Source organism: Haplochromis burtoni, unplaced genomic scaffold (assembly GCF_018398535.1).
Source record: "Haplochromis burtoni strain Fernald_Lab_line unplaced genomic scaffold, NCSU_Asbu1 Contig_80, whole genome shotgun sequence".
Lineage (NCBI taxonomy): Eukaryota > Metazoa > Chordata > Actinopteri > Cichliformes > Cichlidae > Haplochromis > Haplochromis burtoni.
This window is the reverse complement of record NW_024582441.1, coordinates 1,486,146-1,502,501: the sequence shown is the minus strand read 5'-3', so window position 1 is coordinate 1,502,501 and position 16,356 is coordinate 1,486,146. Positions and strand designations below refer to the sequence as shown.

General features: G+C 39.5%; 1 protein-coding gene across 1 annotated transcript; it reads right to left on the bottom strand.

The window, feature by feature from the left end:
• Window positions 1-1,620: 1,620 nt before the first annotated feature.
• gnl1 (guanine nucleotide binding protein-like 1) lies at window positions 1,621-16,281 on the bottom strand. Its single transcript, XM_005925179.2, has 12 exons — window positions 15,700-16,281; window positions 14,623-14,770; window positions 13,132-13,268; window positions 12,862-13,013; window positions 9,459-9,530; window positions 7,061-7,253; window positions 6,763-6,861; window positions 6,441-6,623; window positions 4,622-4,800; window positions 4,197-4,374; window positions 3,230-3,370; window positions 1,621-3,119 (listed from the first exon to the last, which is right to left on the bottom strand). Exons 1-12 carry the CDS (start codon window positions 15,770-15,772, stop codon window positions 2,848-2,850), a joined length of 1,827 nt encoding a protein of 608 aa, XP_005925241.1. The 5' UTR covers window positions 15,773-16,281; the 3' UTR covers window positions 1,621-2,847.
• Between the last annotated feature and the right edge of the window lie 75 nt (window positions 16,282-16,356).

Below are 16,356 nucleotides of genomic sequence, written 5' to 3'. Positions count from 1 at the left end.
TTTGATCGCAAACCTCCTGGAAGATTGTGTCAAGCCATTCAAAGGAAAAGCTTAATTATGTGCATCTGAAATTAGGAGGATGTGGTGGGCGGGGGACTTCGTAGAAAGACTGTCCTTTACAGCTCTGGGTACAAGCAAATATCATAAACACATCATTAAACAATGCACTAAAAAAAGAAAAAAAAGAAAGAGAGTTTCTGAAGGTTATCTTCTTTTATTGCAGAAAGCAGTCCAGTCATCATCATTAGGCATACCAGGAATGAAATGAGGAATGCAGCAAATAGCCTGAACACACCTTGAGCCTTTACACTCACACTACACTCTCCAGACGCTGTCAGTTTCAATATTTCCAGGGAAAAAAAACTCCCACATCAAAACAACTAAAACTCTGCTGTGTTTCTAACAGCATGGTAGTGTTTAGCATCTACTTTCATTGTACCAATAGTAGAAATGACAGCGTGTCATTGCTGCAGTGTGATGTATTACACAGTAACACAACACCGTGCCGTGGGATTCCCTCGGTGAACACATGAATGATGTACAACAGCACACGATAATACAGCACTCAGGATTGGAGCGGGGCCATCGCACATTACAGAGAAATGTCCACTTTAAAATTTTGGAGAAGAGGTGAAGCATAATGTTATATATAATGGAGGACAGGTGGACGCTGTAATGGCCAGTATCTCCTTCTGTGTTTTAAAGGAATAGCTTTGATAATTTTTTATCGCTTGTTTTTTTTAATAACAGTGTTTTGAGTTTTCATATAAAGGTGTCAGCAGTGCACAGAGAAGGACCAGCCAGCGAGGAGACGTCAAAAGCTTAAAAAATCAGACTTCCACTATCTTCAAAGGCCATTATATGTCAGTTTTTTCCATCGGAAAATATTTTAAAATAAAAGAGTTTATATTAATTTATCAAATAAGGCCTCATGAGGACTACAGACTGGTCGGCAACCCCCCCGGGGATCCCAGGGCACTAAGAAAAATGCATAATCCTAACAGCTGGTTAGTATTTATTGCAGGTCGTGGCGATGATACACCACAAGCATCCGTGCGAGGTTGCTTTGGTTACTAGCAGATGGATCTTCGATCTGTAGTACAACTGTGAAAAGTGCAGTGCAAACCGGAAACCTGAACATTTGCTTTCAAAATAAACACAACTTTTAAACTTCGAGGCAAACTCTGTCTGGTACGCACTGGATTGTTTTTTTTCCATTATAGCTGAGTGACTTGTTTGCCAGTGTTCGCAGACAAGTTGGTGTCTTCCATGCAACCTGCTGGAAATCAAAGTGATCATAAGGAGGCTTTCAGTACAGCACCACATACTTCTTTGCAACCATTTTGATGCTAATAACTGCCAGCAGCGGTTGCTGAATACAAAATTTTCTCTAGGATCACTGGTGATCAGGGGGTCACCGATCAGTCTCTAGGCCTGCATCAACGGGGCTTTAAGAGTGACAGCCACCAAACATCTGCAACCACTTGCAGAATACACATTCTTCTGCAACTGAGGACTAAGGTATCATACACTCACTTTGTTAAATATACTCTAAGCCAAATAAAACACTTTTAATCTTGTTTCTTTTAGTTTTATAAAATACTGAAATGTAACAATTAATTGCAGTTTTAATAGGATTTTATTGATGAGGGAGAGTTTCTCTGCTCACAAAACCTCATGGTGGCAGGAATCCACTGCCCAAGAACAACCAAGAAAGAAAAAGAAGATTACAAATTGCAGCTTTTAGAACAGATGAAACAAACTTCTGGCCAATTATGGTCTGATTTTACAAGCATTCGACAGAGTCATGCTAGTCCCAGTCTTGCTAATCAGCTGCTAGCTGTAGCTTTATTTAACAAAGGGCTCAATCTTCAAACATACCTTTTGGCAAAAAAAGTGAGAATCAAAAAAATGTTAAACAATCCCTTCAATTATTGTTAAGCAGTCTCGGTTGGATAAAATTCACTGTGCTGGCATCAGCATATAAACATGCTGAATAAGCGCAGCCGAATCCTGGACGAAATACTGACAATCCCCATCAACATCTATGGAAAACAGTTGTAGTAGTTAAAACACTACAGGTTTAATTCCTGAAACAGCCTCATCCAGCAATACAGGAGTGTAAACACCCACTACTACTCCCAAAAAACCCACATCACTCTCTGACACAGAATAATGTAAATTCAGATCAGATAAATTATCTCTAACTGACTCATAATAGCAGTAACTGTGCGTGAAATGTTTACTTTATTAGTTCTAGTTATACAGCCTAACATTTCCCACGTCCCCTCCCACACCCTCTACTCAAAGTTGAGACACGCTGTGGTCAATGAAGAAGATTTAGAGTTGTGTTCTTTTAATCTCCAGCTGCTCTGAGAGCCAAATGGCTGCTTCAGTGAATGACATCATATCAACAGTGCATTTGATTTGTTTCATCATACTTTTCCAAACTTTGGCATCTCAGCTGTGAGGTCACTCATTTATGAAGAGATTGATCATTCCAGGCTGAGGGAAGTTACTTCATTTTGTCTCTGAGAACTACATGCAATGTGTGAAGCTCAAGTCAAACCAAACCCATTCCTAAAAGCTCCATTTTAAAAAACAAAGGCTTCAAGGAAGAAGAAGCAGAGCAGAGGCACAGCATGGAATATGCTTTATATGAATGGATTAGAATCGAGCATGTTAATGTACAGAGAAGGTAATGACACGAGGAGGCGGAGGTGCAACAAAAAAACCGAGGAGGAATGCAGGTCTATGGGAAACAAGGAACGAAGAGTGGACTGGGGCAGATGGGTAAAAGTCAGAGCAGAGGAACAGGTTATTTCTTCCTTGCATCTCCTTCTGTTATCACTCGCACTCATTTTCCCGAAGGACGTTGTACATGTTGACCGTAAAGCCAGATGGCTTATCGTCGCCTCGTCTCGGGTGCCCGAACCCCTCATCTTCATCGTCCCCATCTCCGTCCTCGTCATCGTCCGCATCCCTGTCTCTCTCTTCCTCTGGCTCGGTGCTGGACTCGCCATCCTCCTCATCGTCCCTCTCTGCGGTTCCTTCTTCCTCTGTTGCTCTTCCTTGAAGAGCCATAATCTCTGGCAAGTCTGGGTGATTTTCCCAGTGCTCTGCAGACCATAAATAATCCCCAAAATAAATTAATTCCACCCACCTGGCATTTTAACTTTTCGAATAGTCTCAGAGTTGAAATGAAGAGACACAGAGGGCCTTCTCTTACCTCTCAAGCAGCTGTACCCGGGCGGTCTGAGGCAGAGGCACAATCTGCCATCAATCGCCAACCTAAGGAGGCTATTGGCTGCACGGTACACGTCGTTGCGAGCTGCTTTCGCTGTCTTGTAGCCTCTTCTCTCCGCCCAAGCTGAAAGAAGGAAGCATAAATTGGTGACAATCTATCAAATGAAGGTATAATTAAAAGAGCACAGTCTATATTTATTTTCCTACTGGTAATAATGTCTGTGTATCCAAAATATCACGTCTGCCTATTCCTGTGCACAACTGGGCTCTCTTGTTGTACTGATAATATTAGAAACACCACAAAACTGCCCGACTCGTTCTTTCATTATCATGAATGAGGCTGTTGTAGTTTATTTTGAGTGCTTTACTAAAACACCACCCTGCTACTGTACATGGTTGTTAGAGCACCGAATCCACAGCTGAGAACAGCCCAACTAATACTGCCTGAGTGACATGGACATCTAGCTGTCTGAGTAAATAACAAAGCCCGTTTAAAGGCCAGAGTTTATATTTGTGATGTACATGTTTAGTCTAAACAATGTGCCTGGGGTGCCACAGACAGCTAGGGCACATCAGTATTTGTTTTCTAATTGTTTTATTGACTCATTTTTATTTTCGTGACGTTGAGCAGCACTTTAGTCAGCATTTGTTGTGATTAAATGTGCTACATAAAAAATTGACTTTGTTCAATTCGACTTGATAAATGGACCAGTGCATTGTTGGCGGATTTTTACTACAGGGCTGTGTTGACAAGAGAGAGCAAATAATGGCAGTGGCCCTGCAGCAGGGGATTGGCTCTCCTTTGAATTGTACTGATTTTGTTATTTTAGAATCAATAAAGGTCTGTGACTTGCATTAAAGGAAGCTTGCCATTTATCCTCTCAATATTTTAGAGTATTGAAGTTTCCAAACTATCAACTCAGATGCTGTGACGCTAACTACCACCTTACCCTCGCACACATCCCAGGCGGTCCAGCTGGGCTCCTCAGACTCCTGGTTTCTTTCATTTTCCTGCAGACTGGGATGTTTGAGCTTCAGTATGGAAAGGAAGGGGGTCCTCTCACACAGATAACCCACTGAGCTGTAAGGTTCTTGTAGCTGAGACACTGGGTAGATGCCTGCCAGAATCTATAGAAAATTAATTTAAAGATAAAAACAAGAGGAAGAAATTCACGAACAAAATAAAGACAGGTCAGAAATTACCTTTGGTAACAGCAAGATAGCAACTAAGAGCTATTTAAAAATTAGAGCGACAGTCACACAAAATACTCCTGGAGAGCGTGCAACTCAATACAATTATGTTTCTACCGCATCTAATCGGGCAAGTAAAGTGAAAGTCACATTTACTCTGGAGTACACAACAGTGAACTTGTACCTGTAACTGTTTATTGACACGGGAGGGGAAGACCAGCCCGGGGCAGTCACAGAGCTTGACTGTCGGAGTGAGGTAGTAGGTCTGGAAGTATTTGGTGTGACCTGGGGTTCGAGACACGCTTACCACCTTCCTTCCCACCAGGCTGTTTATAACTGAAGATTTACCAACATTGGGAAAACCTGGAAAACAAAGAGAGGTTACAAAGGCACTCATATGTAACAGTATTCAAGCTCTATAAATTCTTTTTAAGAGTCACTGTTTGTGAATTTATATTCAGATGTCAATAACTACATTCAGTCAGGAACACTAGATTCAAAAAAGGAAGTTTATAAAAACTTCTTAATGTTTAATGAGAGTGAGGTGCATGTTTTAAGTGCATGACGCAATGTCTTTTATTAAAAGATAGAAACACCAACTGTACGGTCACTTCGCACATCAACACCACAAGAAGCAGATCGAGCAGGTGTTTTTTGTTGTTGTTTTTTTTTCAATTAACTTTGCGAAGAGATAATTTAGATAAGCTCCAATATGCACACTTTGATTTCACAATATACACACAAACACACACACACACCCACATACAGAATCTGTTACAAGAAGCAGAGGAATAAAAACACTGCCTATAACAGGCAAATATGAACTCAAATGACCTGCTGGGCGCTCGGTTGAGCGCAATGAAATGCATCATGGGAGGTTGCTGCAGAGCCAATATTTTCCCTGACAACTTTTCTTGTTTCACTAGACACTGAAATTACCACCATCATTTCAGCCACAGTTTTGCAGACGGCCAATATTTCTACCGACATTTCTCACTTTGCTGAGAGGAATTCACACAAGTAACTTCTTCTGCATGAGGGAGCACCTACAGCTATGACCTTGTGACGCTCACAGACACGTCCAAAGATCTAGATGGTGAATTCTAAAGTTACGAGCAAGACTGACCATTAACAATAACAATGTGAGAAGGTACTGTGGGGGAAATCATTATTTGACACCCTATTTTATGGATATTTGCTTAAAGAAAAGAAATAAACTCTAATTTTTCTAGTATTTTCATTTTGACGAAGATAAAAATATCAACCAAATAACATAACATAAAATATAACATAAAAGTTATAAATTGATTTGCAAGTCACTGAGTGAAATACATATTTGATCCCCAAGCAAAACATTAGTTAGTACTTGGCTGGAACTCTTGTTGATAATCACAGCCATAAGACGTTTCTTGTAGTTGGTCACTGGGTTTAGACACATCTCAGGAGGAATAGTAGCCCACTGCTCTTTACAGAAAGTACAGTTTTCTTGGCTGCTGCTTGGAAAATGAAGCTTCAGCTTCCTCACAGATTTTCTACAGGACTGAGGTCTGGAGACAAACTAGGTCACTTTACAAGCTAAACTATTAGCCTAAGGAGGCTGGATATTGAGATTGGCCGATCTACTAATGGTACACTCGATTATAATCAAGATACACATAACAGACATACCATGACTTCCTTTATATGGCCTTCAGGCTAAACCTATTTGTCCTCTAGTTTTTAATCTGAAAATCGAATTATATTGTTGTGGACTGGTAAGACAATGTTCTTTCCTAATCAGATAAAAGTGAAATAATACTGTGTTCCCAGATAAGCATGGATTTGAGGTACTTTTTTTCCTATCTGAAAAAACTATTCTAATTTCTTACCAAAAAAGCAATATCTGGAGAAAATACTAAGATATACTTTCCAAGTTTCTTAACAAGAACCTGTTTTGCTATAATTAAAAAGAAAATGTTCATTGATTCTGGCCAAAGATTGTTGTTCTCTGAGAAAATGATTACCTATGCAGCCCAATGTAAGTACACCATCTTTGTAGAGCTCCTGTGATGGACTGCTCATCTCCAAAGCACTATCACTTTGATGCTCCACCAAGACAGACTCTGCTCCTTCATCTGTCCGTTCTCCGTCCAGCCGCTCAGAAACGGCATCTCTCTGAATCTTCTGCTCCCAGCTGGAGAGGTCAACTGACAAAACAACAAAGCAACAAAAAACAAAAAGATGATCAATAACATTTTGAATGAAAAGCTGCTAAAATTCATCGTGTGTATAACTTAATGTATTATTATTATAAAAGAAGAACAGTGAAATGACTTTTTCTCCTACCTCTCCCTGATGTGATCTCCTGGCAAGACTTTAGGATATCTAAAGGACCTCCAGCCTGACTCCAGTCAGCCTTTCTCCTCATCCTCTTCTTCTGGAGGACTGTGAGTCAGAACAGAACAGAAAAATACAACAGTTATTGCAGCCACTACAGGGGCTAGACAGACACACAGCAGGTTATTCTGATTACACTGTGCTGAAATAAGTTCAATAAGTGACAAGTTTGTCCGTCTGACTTTATTTTTCATGTATTTCTTCTCTCTCTAACCCCCTCCCCCCCATCGGCTCTCCCTCTCCTCACCTGTGCTGTATGGCTGGCCACGGTGTGAGGTGAAGCAAACTATTTCCAGGTGGGGGAACTGGGAGGCCATGTAGTGTTTCCAAGCGATTACCAGTGGTGGAGGACACAGGTCGGCTTTGTTCAATACCAGGACCACATGCTTCTGTAGCTCTCCAGTGATGTAGTGGTACAAGTCTGGAGGGAACTGCAGCACCTGGGTGATATACAGGTCAAGTCAAGAGCAATAGAAACATTCATAGGTAGTTTGACAAAACAATGATGGAGCTCACACTTAACCAAATCCAACACAAAATAGGTACACCTTATGTACATCAAAAACCTTTGGTTTTTAGACGAGAAGAGGGCACTGAGAGAAGCTGTTGGAACAATGACCTCACTGACCTGGAGGCAAAATACTGAGCTAAAGACCTGCAGTGTATCGCAGAGCTAATCCATGGAGGGCTTTGAAAACAAATAATTAATGAAAACCTTTACAGGTAGCTAGTGCTGCTGAGCTGAACCAGTGTGAGTGTGGATCTGCTCTGTTTTCTTTGTTGATAGTTAAAAGTAGCTGCATGCTGAACCATCTGCACATGAGAGTGAGTGGAACCGGGTAATCCCATATACAGGGAGTTGCAGTAGTCCACTCAAGAGGTGATAAAGGCATTCCATAACAACTACTGCCTTTTGAAAAAAATAACCCATTAGATTGAATCATTATAAATAGAAACAAGTATAAGTGTACCGTTTTTAAATTTGCATTAAAAGGGAAATGTAACCATGTCAGAAGCACAGAACTAGGTTTTATTTTTAATGTGAATTCAGATGTTTATAAAGTGTTTATAAACATTCTTAGAGTAACGCTAAAAAGCTAGTTCATGTGTTTGTTACTTCTAGGCTGGATTGATCAAACCCCATCATACTACCTTGGCCCAATAAAACACTATGATCTAATACCATTTTTTCCATTAGTACCAACTCAGGTCAGGTTGACTCGACTTGACATGTTTTTCAAGGTTTTCCATTAGATGATAGTACCTGGTACAGGGTACATTTTAGTAGCTTCTCCACTGGGGTTCCAAGCAATCTGAGGCAATCTGAAAATGTGACATCAACAGACTGCATGCATGACCCATGAGAGTTTCCTCCTTTCAAAAACTGCTGTTTTTGAAACCCAGCAACGAGGGAAACAGCTACATGGAAACAACACTGTGGTCCCCGAGTCTGACATAAAGCCACAGACCGAGCAGCAGGTATAACACCACCTTAACTTCCACCTTCATTGTAGCGTTTGTGTCGCATACAAATGACGTCACAGGATAGTCGGCTCCATTGCTATAACGGTCCCACGCACATTAGGTGGTATCCAGTTGAAATGGAAAATGAGTAGGTACTGATGCAAAAAGAGCTTAAGAGTGCAGGCTTACTTGTGATACCTTGAGTTTCTCACCCCTCTCCTGTGGAACCAGCTTCCAGTTTTGGTTTGGGAGTCAGACAAAACTCTACTTTTAAGATTTCTTCTTTGACAAAGCTCATAGTTAAGTTTGGATCAGGTGACCTTGAACAATCAGATCTGCTGCTATAAGCTCAGGCGTCCCATGATGCACCTCACCTCTCCTCTCCTCATTTATGGGCCACTACTGACGCCATTAACTTTTGTTTTCTATTTCCAGTAGATTTGTGTTTTATCTTCTCAGTGCTCCTTGTTCTGATGGAGATCTCTTCATTATAAAAGAGAGTTCTTCCTCCCTACTGCTACCAAGTTCTTGGTAGGAGATCATCTGATTAGTGAGATTTTCTCTCTCCAATATGGAAATATATTTTCCTTAAAATATAAAGCACCTTGGAAAGGACGTTGCTGTGAACTGGTGTTATATAAATAAAACTGAATTGACTTGAATCTTCAGGAGCAGATCACACAGACACACACTGAACACAGCAGTAACTGAATTCAGCTCACTTCATCAGCAAGGTCACAGCATCTATACAATTTAATGAGATGCTGATAAAATGTTCCAGTGAAATTTCTGATAAACTGAAAAGACGAATGAAGGGTCAAATTTATTCACATATAAAATACGGTCATTTATTTTCTTCTCAAATAACCAGCAGACAGTTTTGGTGCAACTCAGGAAACTCAATTTTACATCTAAAAAGTGGGTAAAATGACAATATGCGTTTGCTGCCAAAGCAGCATGAGATAATTTTCTAATTTATATCTTTTCTTGTCGTCTGCCAGCGTGCACCTACAGGTAGTAATAGCTGTATAGAAATCTTGCTATCTACTCAGCGCCCTCTGTTCCCATTCGAGGCTCTCTCTAACAAAACCTGCTTTCAGGATAAAATGCATCAGGTAAACAAACAGATAAATAATAACTTTTGACTGTGTCTCCATCTAGTGGAGACCAACTCTACCTACCGGATGCCTGATGTCAACAATGAGAAGAATCACATCGGACATCTCCAAGACTCTCCAAAGCTGCCTCCACGTCTAAAAGAAAGAAAGCAAATGGGGAAAAAGAATGAGGTTTAATACTGTAAATAAAACAAATGCACTAGTTCCTTTTTTACTCAACTTGAGGATGTGTTAGAAACTACTCGAACATTTTCCAAGTGACTACACACAAATACAAAAACCCAAAGACAAAGTCAGAGTGGTTGCTTGTAACGGTGTACATAAAGAGAGTTATTTAACAAATAGAAAGCTCTGGTCTGACCTGCGCAGATGGATACCGAGCTTCAAGCTGATTAGCTGCTTGACCCACAACTGTTCAGCAGGTTCAGCTGCAGTGGGCAGCTGTTTTCAGAGAAAAAGCTCTAAATAACACAATGCACCAGACCTCCACAGCTGACAAACAGCAGACCAATGTAATTATTAACTAGCTGGTGAACATGGTGGAGCATTTAGCAGCTCAAGAGCCAGATGTTTAGTTAATTTGCAGAGACTTCATTTGGGAACCAAGAACAGGGACTGAATATTGGACCTAAATTTCCCAGGTGGCCTAAACATTCACTCTGCAATTGAATGATGCTTCACAACTGCCACACATGTGGCAGTTGTGAAGGAAGGAGTATACTCTTTAAAAATTACCGCTGTGACACAGCAACTCGGAACACATTCAATTCAAAAGCCCTACAACAGCAAGCGACAGTGGCGAACTCTTAAAACAGAAGGGTGATAATGTGAATTTAGTTGCTGCAGAGAATTAAATGAACCAAACTTTCATTGGTTTGGTTCAATGCAAAACTATTTTCTTAAAGTTCTTTTCAACTTGTTTTACTGCTTTCAGAGAGCCAGAAGAGTACAAAAAAACAAACAAGTTTCAGGTTTATTACCTGTCATTTTAACATGTCAGTGTTAGTGACCTGTATTTAACAGCTTTTAATCTCTATCACAATAATGACAGAGGAGGGTGCATACTTACGAGAGGAAGGAGTATAAAAATAATCACCATGTGACACATGTGGTCATTGCACAGTCAAAACCACACAAAGCAGCTTTATGCTTTTCCCCTGAAATAAGAGTGAAGGGCAGTAAAACCAGCTACAGTGCTTAAAAAGGCAACATTAACTTAATCAACTTCTACTATGGAAACTGGAATAACCAACACCATTTAAACCAAAAAATGAGTCCCAGAGCTTAAAACTTAGATTTCAAATAGTGCTTCCTACACCGTCATATTCTTTACACTGCAGTACGGTATATTTTACAAACTGAGAAGCTGGTTTCACATGCAAACACCACACAGAAAGGCCTCAAGGAGGTTTGAACCTCTGAGGTGATTGCGCTAACCACTTTACCATGTACTGTCCAAAGACCACCCTCAGTGTTTATATTTGTCGAAATGACAGACAGCTTTCTGATGTTTCTATTAATATAAAAAAAAAAAAAAGTTGCAGGTTTAAGATAACATCATTTAAAGTCTAATGTAATCAATCTATCCGGGAAAAACCACATGTTCAATCAGCGTTTTAATCTAAATTATATTTTTCTATTATCCTGACTTCCATTTAAAAAAACAAAACAAAAATAAACAGACAATTTCAGACTACTGAGGATCACCTATTACACCAGCCCTGCTTCTGCTGTGATATGGCTCCAGAACCCCCACGATGAAATTAAATGATCTGCAGGGCTTGTGGTTTTGAACAATATTGTTATCGGTTTCATACTTGGAGCAAAACTGAACAATAACACAGCATGCAAGGAAGATATGATGGTGCTTCTACCAGTGGGAAATATCAGACAATACAAAGCTATGTTCTATAACTCTTTGTGATCCCTACATCATCCTGAGCTAAGAAATGATATAATGAGTCTGTGGTAAGTCCTGGAGCCACATGCTGGATAACAGCTTGAACATTTATGCCTTTAAGACAAATATGGCACAGCAGGTCTGCTGGGTAATCGTCAGCTTACCTAAAAATGTGTTAACAAGCAGCAATACTTCATGTTTCATCTGTTCTCAAAGAGTCAGGAATGATTCAAGAACACAGACTTTTTGCAGAAGTGTTCTGCACCCCAAAAAGCAGTTACCACATTACTAAAATGGCTCCATGACTGCAAAATGAAGACCGATATTGAGAAAAGACACGCATGAATGCACAGTGGCACAGCAGAGAATTTCATTAAATTAGTCACTAGCCCTGGATCAGTGTGAAAATGACGAAGTTTAACCACAGTGGTGTGGCGTGTGATGATTCATCTGAAAAAGTGGAGGGTGTTTTGACTTGTTGGATTCTGGACAAAGGTCGTTAGACTGAACACAAGCATTACATTTATATAAACTAAAGCCCCGTGAAGATAGAATCATAATTATTTAGGCTTAATATTATATTTAAGCTTATGCATATGTTCAATAAGACAGATCTGTGTTCACTCATCTGCCTGCAATCCTGGGTCACTGGGATACTAGCTATTCTTCTGCTTAGCGGTGCTGTCAAACTTAATTATGTTGTTATCACTCAGGTCCAACCATGTTCATGCACACCTTCTACAAACCAGCCTCAGTTCTGTGTGCTTAAATCTCCTCTGTCATTCTGCCTTTTCAGATTCTGATTCATACTGTTTTGTAGCTTCGTCTGAGTCTAATGGCCAAATAATTTCTAATTCAAAATCAGTTCTTTAATGAATTCAATTCATGTCTTTTGAAGGATCACTCCTTAATTAAATTAAATTAGTTAACCTCAATAGTCATTAACTTAATGACCATAATTTATTTAGCTTTAAGACTTATGAAAATTAATTAATAACTAAATTATGAAAATAAATACATAAATTAAAATGTGATGGTGGTGTTGAACACAGATTCACGGGGAGGTGGGGCCTCACAAGGGCATCTGTTAGTCCCAAAAGCCATAATCCTTCCACAGTTTCACCTACAGAGATATTTACTTCTTTTAGATAGATCCTGGTAACTAAATTAACTAGCTCTCTTTTAATTGCCTTGGCTCCAGCTACAGTAAAAAGTGCATGAGTTTGAGCTTTTACGTAGGGGTGAAAGTGCACAAAGTTGTTTTCTATGCCCATTATTTTGCTTTCATAATCATCGGAAGCCATAATAATTGAGATTAACATCTGATTAAGTGCTCAGCGACAATAAAAGCAACTTCATAGTACAAAGGTTCTCCTAAAAATCAGCACTTCAGCCTGAGTTAGTTTAGGCAGCAAATGCACTCCTGGAACTTTTAAAACAGAATTTGACCTGCAAAACTCAACACAAATGCTGGTGAAAACCCCCCCATAAATATCAAAACTTTTTACAGTTCATTATTGTGCAGTGGCACTTCTACAGTAAAAACAAACTCCTTTACTTAGTTACCTCCAGATTGTGCTCAAAGTGGCTGAGAGAGCCAGGTGGGTTTCTGGAGTGCAAGTCATCCAGGTAGTCTCTGTACGATTTCTCCTCTTTCCTCAGCAGACTCTCCCGTGTCATCTCATAATTCCAGGACGGCCGTCGTGGGAAACCAAGGCCTGGCAGTGAATAATCAAGTGTTAGTGTGTCAAGCAGTGACCCACTCCATTAGCCTACTCTGCTCACGTTTGGTTTATTTTAGGATGAAGAAAGGATTAACACCAAAATGAATCAGACCTTTCTCTGAGGGGTAGATGTCATTGATGTCAACCTCAAGTTCTTTGTCCGAGACTTGCTGCAGCACCTTTTCCCTGGCCAGCTTCTTCCTCTTCTCCACTTCCTCTTTACCCTCTTTCTCAAAGTGCAGTCGGAACCTAAAAAATGAGAAAACCCCCTGTTGATCCTTTGTATGACTGTCTGCTGTTATGACAAATTAATGATGAAAGCCCCTATCCAGTGAAAAATGTGCCTTCTTCTTTTTCCTACATTTGAAAGGTTGAACCACATTATTTACAAATACATTATATGAGCATTGATTTATACTGGGGGGAAAAAACAGGTCAACTATGTAACATCCTACAGACCTAATTTATTTTAACCTAATTTAGGATTAGAAGATCACTCCCTACTTGTTTCCTTTTCCCTTCTCTCTTGTGGTATCTTCACTTTCTAATTTGTTGTATATTTACTGTTGGATATTTATAATAATTTAAAAAATTAAACAAAGAAAAAGACTGTATAGACAAAAGTATTGGGCACACCTCTTAATTTTGAATTAAGGTGTTTTCAGTACAGGCAAATTGATCACCAAACCATGTAGTCCATCTTTACGAACATTTTTAAGAGAATATGTTGTTATAAAGGGCTCAACGAATTCGAGCATAGTACCATAAAGGATGCCACCATTACAACAAGTCAGTCTGGGAAATTTCTTCCCTCCTAGATATTCCACAATCAACTGTAGGTGGTATTATTGCAAAGTGAAAGGGTTTAGGAACCACGGCAACTAAGCCACAAAGTGGCAGACAAAGTAAAGTAACAGAATGGGCTCGCTTAGTGCTGAGTGCGTAAAAGTCACCGACGTTCTGCTGACCCATTAACTGCAGTGTTCAAAACCTCCTCTGGCATAAATGTGTATGAGGGGCTTCGTGACATGGGCTTCCATGACTGAACAGCTTCTGCTGAGTGTCAGTGGCTTTTAAATACTTTTGATGTGTGTACGTAAAGGCAACAAATGGAACAATCTGAATTTTCTCTTTATTTACTGACCATTTGACCTGGAAACCGATCCCGATTGAGTAATCAGCATAAAAAGGGGGTGTTAAAGCTTCAATTCTACAGTGAATATTAAGAATGGACTTGAAGCATGAGACAGTTTGTGTCCAGCAGTTAAAATCGTGAAATTAAAAACCCTTCTTATTGTTGTATTCTTCTAAGGGTTGTAGAATTTTTCTTTTTATAACTGGAATGAGATTATAAGCGTTAATTACATTTTGACTGCAAATCATGTCCAACACAAATTACATTATTTTTGTAAAATTCAACACATGTGAATTTATCTTATTTTCTGCATGATCTTCTAAACCTCCAATTAGTTATCAAAATGCAGCTGCTTCCTACTTAAGCATCTTTTTTATGTGCGACTTCAAGCACAGGCTGTTGGATTTCGCTCAGTTTTACAGAACAAGAATCTGAAATCATTTACAGTGCTGTACTCTTACAACTCACCTGTTAGGGTCATATCGTCCTTCTCTGTTGAAGGGCTGCTGATTTATTCTTCTAATATCAGTGGTCTCGCTGTCTGAGGTATCTGACTGCCGCTCTCCTCCTCGCTCCACACTGGCATTGCGACTGCTTGGCCCAGAGCCTGTGTCACCTGGAAGATCACAAACCAATACCAAGAAATTTTCTTTTAACTTATCTGCTGCTTAAATACTGTGCTTATTAACAGGTTTATTGGTTCATTTTGGTGGAAATGTTAAATGCTTCCAGGCATAAATTAATTGGAACATGATAATGTTTATGAAATTCACATTCAACTATCCTGACCTCTTGATTATTTAATGGAGGGTACAATAAATCCATAATGTTGTCCTGCACTGCAGAATTCATTGACTACCCTGTGTGGATGACCTGACCTTGGTAGAAAAGACTTTCAGTGCATGTCTTAAAGGGTTTATTGGTTACAGTAAGCACTTGAGTATAAACATTGCTATGAAAACTAATACTTTTCTTGTTAATCACGCTTTAAGTGGACTCAGCAACACCTAAAGGAAAGGCAGGATTTTTCAGGAAGCGCCTAGTTTTGACAAGTTATGTCACATTTTATGGCGTCCTTGATGGATACTAAATCACGTTACTTGTCACGCCGACTTATTATTACTTGAAACATAGACAGCACATGGAAAATCTTAAACCCAGCATGCTATTAGTGGTAATAAATTGACCTATTGATAGCACCACGGTCCAAGACCTCTGTTAAAGTGGCTCTGTCTCTAGTAGTTTCTATGGTTAAACAAAAAACACACGACTTTGCATTATTTAACACATTTAACGCAAGTCTGTGCGCTAATTTTCACGTACTTGCCCACTCCGAAGGCAAAGTTATACCACACTGCTTCTTATGACTGCTAGCGGAAACGAGCACTGGCCTCGATTTACGGGCTAAATGAGTGATTTGATAATCAACTTAAGAACCCCCGACAACATGCAGACACAAAGAGTCATTGCAGTTAAACTCAGCAATGGAGCACGGACCGTTAGCAAACTGCTAAGCCTAGCATGCTAACGGCAAAATACTGTTACCTCTCTTTCTCTCCCGTTTGACTTGTAGCTGTTTCTTCTTTTGTTTGTTGCTAAATGGCTTTTTCCGGGGCATAGTTTAAAAAAACAAACAAAACGATTAATATATTTATATATAAAGAAAGCTATGCAGTATGTTTTGCTGCGTAAAGCTTCTCACACAGCTTTCTTATTGGCGTTATTTACATGGATGAAGTTTCTCGACTCATACACTTTTCAGTGACGCCATATCCACTGCAGACTGCGGAGAATGACGGAAGAAACCAATTTTGGGTGTTGGAAAACCGATCATTTTGTGCATTTGTGGGGCTTTATTTAAATCTCATTTTACGATTACACTTCAAACGATTAAACATCTTTACTTTGTGTATCATTACGTAGAAATATAATCTGAAAATATCCGAGAAATTGATCACGACACCCCTGTGCTCTTATGGTACAGTCCACTTTTGTAAACACCTCGCAAATTTGCACATTCCAGCAAATATACCTGATCCACGGGCATGATTGTCATAAAATAAACAACATAAATGTGTTTATTTATTTTTTAAGAAAAATAAAGACTATGTGAAAGGAATTGGGGGAAAAAGGATAAAAAGTTAAAGTTCCCCCATAAAGCAATTACAGCACATATGAAAATAATTTAAAAGGTAATAAAGT